The 6,000-nt window shown below is 45.1% G+C and overlaps 1 protein-coding gene across 3 annotated transcripts; it reads left to right on the forward strand.

Annotated features, from left to right (window-relative positions):
• The first annotated feature begins 409 nt into the window (after positions 1–409).
• LOC114052219 (zinc finger protein 688-like) lies at positions 410–5,618 on the forward strand. Of its 3 annotated transcripts, XR_003570228.1 has the most exons (4): positions 410–649; positions 783–899; positions 1,509–2,117; positions 5,154–5,618. XR_003570228.1 is itself a non-coding variant. In XM_027874721.1 (3 exons), the coding sequence occupies exons 1-3, from the start codon at positions 496–498 to the stop codon at positions 2,042–2,044; spliced, it is 807 nt and encodes a 268-aa protein (XP_027730522.1). In that variant the 5' UTR covers positions 410–495; the 3' UTR covers positions 2,045–4,603. The 3 variants fall into 3 exon arrangements, 2 of the variants coding, with proteins under 2 accessions (XP_027730522.1, XP_027730524.1); XM_027874721.1 differs by lacking the exon at positions 5,154–5,618 and having other exon boundaries at positions 1,509–4,603; XM_027874723.1 differs by lacking the exon at positions 5,154–5,618 and having other exon boundaries at positions 1,512–4,603.
• The last annotated feature ends 382 nt before the right edge of the window (positions 5,619–6,000 follow it).

The raw sequence follows: 6,000 nt of genomic DNA on the forward strand, positions 1-6,000 counted from the left end.
GGTTAGGGGTAGGTAGTTTTGGTCAGGATGATACTTTGTATTTTTTCCAAGATAGGTTGGGTTCAAATATTCCCATCCAAATCTCCGCAGCCATCGTACCGAAAGATTAAGGGGAAAGCGCCCAGAAGCTGTGATGGCGGCCATCTTGGAAGAGGGCTCCTGCAGGTGTGTGGGGGGGAGTGAAGTCAGCGTGACGCCATGTGCATTACGGGCACTATTCGGCTTCCGGTGGCTGCAGCCCCCGAGAGCACTTCTCCCGGCCTCGGTTCAGTTTTGGTCCCCTCTCTCCCTCTGCCTGGGAGGAGGCTCTCGGATCTCGCACCTGGCCTCGTGACTCCCGAAGGCGGAGGCACGAGCTCGGGACGGTGTGGGGCTGAGGCGGGCGGCAGGTCGCGCACGCGCACACGCTCGCGCACTCCTCGGAGCTGGGAGGGAGCTAGCGCCTGCTATCTGGGAGAGCACCGGGCTAAGCTAGTAGAGGCCGCCCAGAGGACGATGAGCTGGCCAGGGCCGGGGGCCAGGGGCCCCGTGAGCTTCGCCGATGTGGCCGTGTACTTCTCCCCAGAGGAGTGGGGACGGCTGCGCCCCGCGCAGAGGGCCTTGTACAGGGACGTCATGCGGGAGACCTACGGCCACCTGGGCGCGCTGGGTGAGTGTCCGGCCGGGCTCCCCGAGCTGCCCTCGGGCCGGCTTCGTCCGCATGTGGGCCGGCACTGCTGCCCTGCTTGTGGTCTGCCACTGCATCTGGCCCCATTCTTAGACGCCTTCTGTTTCCTCCCCAGGATTCCCAGGCCCCAAACCTGCTCTCATCTCCTGGATGGAACAAGAAACCGAGGCCTGGGGTCCGGCCGCCCAGGATCCGGAGGAGTGGGGGGGAGATGTGAGGACAGCTTGCAGAGGTAAGGAAGGAGCGAATGACTGAAGGCCCCAGTTGTCTCCCAGGAGAATTGCCTACGAGTGGCTTACAAGCACTGCTGAGACTCAAGTAGCACATATTGAAAAATGAGTACCTGATGTAACCCAAGGAATGCTTGGGATAAATGGGAGTGGTGGATTAAAAATATTGACTTTTCAAGCCAGTATCTACTCTAGGCGGAAATAGGGAAGATGGAAAGAAGAGATGGCCTTCCTAAGGGTAAGAGGTCAGTTTTGGACATGTTCCAAAATTGGTGGGCTGTGTTTCAAGCCTTACTAGATGGATGGTGAAATAGCATGTTTTAACTTCCAAGAAAGAGGTCACAGACCAGACGGTGCATATCTCTCCCTTAATTGTTTCTTTGGGGTCAGAGGTGTTCTGACACAGCCATAATGAGGCTATCCCATCTCCAAAGCCAGAATGCCAGTTACAGATTCTCCTTTCAACTATTGCATCCCAGGTTAGGCAAGTCCTGACTCAGGAATATGAGGATGTTCACAGAAAGGCAGTTCTGTCTGTCATCAGATCAGGAATAAACTCTGTGGAATAGAAGAGGCTAGGTTCTGAGCTTTGTATTCTCCTTATCTCTCAGCAGGAAACTGGAACATAAACAAGGAGAAGTGGAAGAGAGAAGAGCCCCAAGCCAGGGACCCTTTGGACATGCACATGAGAGGCCAACTACTTGAACCTGGCATCAAACTCAACACACATCACTCAGCACTCAACAAAGACTCAACACACAATGGATCCTTGGAACCACCATCCAAGGCTGACTTCAACAAGACTTTGCCTCAGCCCCCTATCCCAAAACCCAACTTGGACACTCAGGCTAGCCAGCGGCGCCATGCGTGTCCTGATTGTGGACGCCGCTTCACCTATCCCTCCCTGCTGGTCAGTCACAGGCGAATGCACTCTGGTGAACGGCCCTTTCCTTGTCCTGAGTGTGGAATGCGCTTCAAGCGGAAGTTTGCTGTTGAAGCCCATCAGTGGATCCATCGATCTTGCTCTGGGGGACGGAGGGGTCGTCGGCCTGGGATACGGGCTGTGCCACTTGCCCCTGTTCGGGGTGACCGTGACCCTCCTGTGCTATTCCGGCACTACCCAGACATCTTTGAGGAGTGTGGATGACCTACTTCACTGGGGATGGGGGAGAAGTGATTGGAGAGGAGCTGAAGGTCTAAGCGTGGTCAAAGTGCTAGAGGTAGGCTCTGAAGGGCATGGAAGGGAGTAACCAAGTGAGACTTGGGACCTAAACCAGTTCCTCATGCCTCCTTTGGGGCATAATTCCATATTTGTTTAGAAGGGGGGAGAAATGTACCTGTAAAAAAATCCAAATTAAACTTTGTAAAAAATTCATTCATACAAATAGAAGTTATGAAATAGCTTAAATTTTAATGAAGCCATACAGTAACTATAGTACAGTCTAGTCCAGCCTGCTGTTCATCTCCTCTTTAAGTATCCACTATATGAACAAAGTCATTGGCAGCACTGAGAAAACATACACAATGAAATGAGGAAGCATGAGGAGGAACTGGGGCTGGGAAAGATGAGCCATAGCTGGGTGGTCAGGTTAAGGGTTAGATACAGTAGTCAAAAGGTTCTGAGTAAAGGCCCAGAAAAGTGGTTACGGCAACACTAGAGGTCCAGGACCAAATGAACAGTCCAGTGTTGGCATAATTCAGATAACAAACATCAGAGCAGACAATAGTTCTGGAATCAGGGATAAATTTTGGGAAGTAAGGATTAGCAAGCTATCAAGGGGTTTCGGTTAGAGAAGGCTTGGGGTGGTGAAGAATTGGGAGACTGAAACAACATATAATGGGACAACAGCTTCAAGTAGGGCATCAAGAGCAAACACTTGTAAAGGTAGGTTGGGGCGAACTATGGCCCAGCCACATGTTTGGAATTTAGTGATATTGGAATGATAATTTTGTTTCTGTGCACAGGATACACTGAACAATGTAAAGACCAGTCACATCAAGACCAGTTAGGACAGTATACTAGTGGTTCAGGTGATTGGTAATGATGACATTGCCTAGCCTAGTGGAAATTCAGTTATAAGGAACAAATGGAAAAACCACAATAGAAGAATTGGTAGCTATGGCTTTCCAACTGTTTGGCTGGTGTGGGATAGGACATGAAAGACAGGAGTCAAAGATGACGCAGTTTCAAGACAGTTTCAAGCTTGAATGTTTAAGAGTGATAGTACCATTGACAGCAAAAGGAAAGTCATGTTGAGGACATGGTTTGGAGAGCACAGGGGAGTGGAAGACTTCTGATTCAACTGTGTTGAGTGTCTAAGGTGCCCACTGGACCAAGGAGGAAATTATCAACTGCGAGAGTTGTCAAAGATAAGACTTTGGGACTTAAGATTAGGCCTAGAGATAAAGATTTGAAAGTCATCAACATAAAAGTAATAGATATAGGAATGGACATGATCATGAAGGGGAAGTATGAAGGGGAAAAAAAAGGCAAGATCAAAGCTTTGGCAAATGCCTGTATTTATGGGGCAGGAAAGGAAAAGAGTGCAAAAGAGAACAGTGAGAGAGGAAGCAAGCCTTGCAAGTCTTGGAATCCATGGGAAGAGTGTTAGAAAGAAGGAGATGGTCAACAGAGTCATACTGCACAGTGGTAAAAGAGGATGAGGACTGAGAAAAGGCCATTGGTTTTAATTATTAGTACACTTCAGAAAAGTGGTGGGAATAAAAACCAGATTTAAAGTGGACACGAGAGAGGCCCTGAGCTGAAATACAAAGTTCGTGTTAGAGAATGATAAACTAGTATCAGGATTAGAAGGGATCTTAGAGATCCTCTTGTTCAAACCTATGATCTTATAACTTAGAAGACTGAGTTTTAGAGAGGTTATCTGACTTCCCCAAGTTAACAGAAAGGCAAAACCAAACCAGAATTCAGATCTCCTTATCTTTGTTCTCTCTACAGCAGCACCCTACCTTTGATCTTCCAAATTTAGTCAGTTCACAGACACAAAGGCAGAGACGCTCCTATAGCAGGGGGAAGTATCCAAAGCCTCGAAACCATGTTTTTACCAAAGTGGTAATACCAAAGAAGCATATGAATCTCTTAACATGTGCTCCAAAACATATTTTATGGTCTGAAACTTTGTTACCAAGGATAGGAACCATATAAGGTACATAAGTGATGCATCCCAGGACATAAACTCACTGTCTTAAGCCTAGCTTGATTTTTGTTAATAATCAGAGAGTGAATGAGCAGTTATCCCTGTGGTCACATTTATCGGAAAACTGCATGATCTTAATGCATGACTGAGACTCTACTTGTTGGAGGCGAAACTTTAAGACAGAATTATCTTCTATTGAGTCAAATACCTATTTTGTAGGAGTGGGAGAAGTAATTAACTAACATAGCAAATCTTGTATCTTCTGCAGTATTCAATCATGTAACTCCAAAGATGTGGTTTCCCTTAGAGACAAGACTATCATCTCCTTCTCCTTTTCTTCAAGGGTACCCAGTAGACATGCGTATCACTCTCAGATTTTATAAAAATGAGAATGTTTACCCTTCCTCCCCCAAAATGAGAATGTAGTCATATGGATTAGTAGCTTTGACAGACTCTCAATCACCTTTTTTGGGTAATAATATCCATAATTTCCCCTGTTTTGTACCTTCCCCTCACTTGGATATCTTATAAAATGATCCTCCGATTGATTTGAAGATTGTGTTACTTCCATCATGGATTTCTGTGATGTATACCTTTCTGTCTGCCTAAACATCACATCAGTTCTCCCATATAGTGTTAGGATCCAAATGTGATGGTTGCTCTGTCACTGATGATGATGAAAATAGGTGGTTGGAGGAACGTTGATTAATTTATTCTAATCTGTTCCATTTCCATTCCAAGCATCCAATTCCTACCTGTTTAACCTATGAATGCTTTTGAGTTTATGTCACTCAGTTTCCATGTCAAGCTTTCTGTGGCATTTTTCCTTTTCACTACTTTTTGCTGTTTTATGAGATAATTCTTGTAATATTCCATCTTCTTCAGCGTTTAACAAATGAGTTTGTATTTTAAATCATTTTTGCTCTTATCTGTTACATCTTCTCTTCTTGGCAAAGAGATCAAATATTTTCTGATCCAGGCTGTTTCTGTCTTCTTTTGGCCTCCTTACTGTGGCTGTTGCTTTACATTATGTATGATTTTGTAGGAATGAGTGATATGGTCAACATCTTTGCCTTTTTCCATTTCCCATTTTTTCAGCCTTGACAAACTCATTTGAATAGATGAGGCTGAAACTGTTGCAACTGTCCTTCCAACAGAAGAATGATAAAGGGAGCAGAGACTGTTGGGGAAGATTAATCTGGAAATAGTATGCTGGAATCACACTGGAAGGGATGTCAAATCCTACCAAGGAGGCTGAAAATTGATTTTGCAATCAACACACCACTGGTGACCTTGAAGAAGGAGCAGTTTCTTTGAGTGGTAGGTATAGGAATCATATTTCTGGAAGTTGAGAATAGGTTGCAAAGTAGAGGCACTGAGTATAAAGTGCTCATGTGAGAAATTTGGCAGTGAAAGAATGAATAGAGGGTCTACCAGGGTAACATACAGGTCTTTTCCTATAATAAGTGACATATACATAGTACTTGTTTGCAAAGTATTTTGCATATATTATCTGATTTGATCTTCACAACAACCCTTGAAGAACTGAAGCTAAGAGTTTAAGTGACTTTGTTCCAACCTAGTCATTTTACAGACGAGAAAACTGAGGCTCAGGGAAATTAAGTGACTTGCCCGAGGTCAGACAGGACAGAGCTGGCATTCCAATTAAGGCCCTAAACTCTAAACCCCAACCTCCATCTATTAGGTTAGATAACCACTTTCAAAAATGAGAAAACCAGAGCATGTTCTTGAAGATAAGGGGCAGGAAAGCATCGAGTAGGGAAACTGAAGGCCCTGGAGACAGCAAAGGTCCTGAGATGAGTTAGGTATACTCTGAAAGGCACAGGTGGAAGAATTATTAACCTTTAAAATGAGATAGCTCTGCAAATGAGCCTGAAGAGCAAGGAAAAGAGGCAAGAAAAAAAGAGAAATTTTGCATTAGGTG

This window comes from Vombatus ursinus, unplaced genomic scaffold (assembly GCF_900497805.2).
Source record: "Vombatus ursinus unplaced genomic scaffold, bare-nosed wombat genome assembly UNPS02014807.1, whole genome shotgun sequence".
Taxonomy (NCBI): Eukaryota; Metazoa; Chordata; class Mammalia; order Diprotodontia; family Vombatidae; genus Vombatus; species Vombatus ursinus.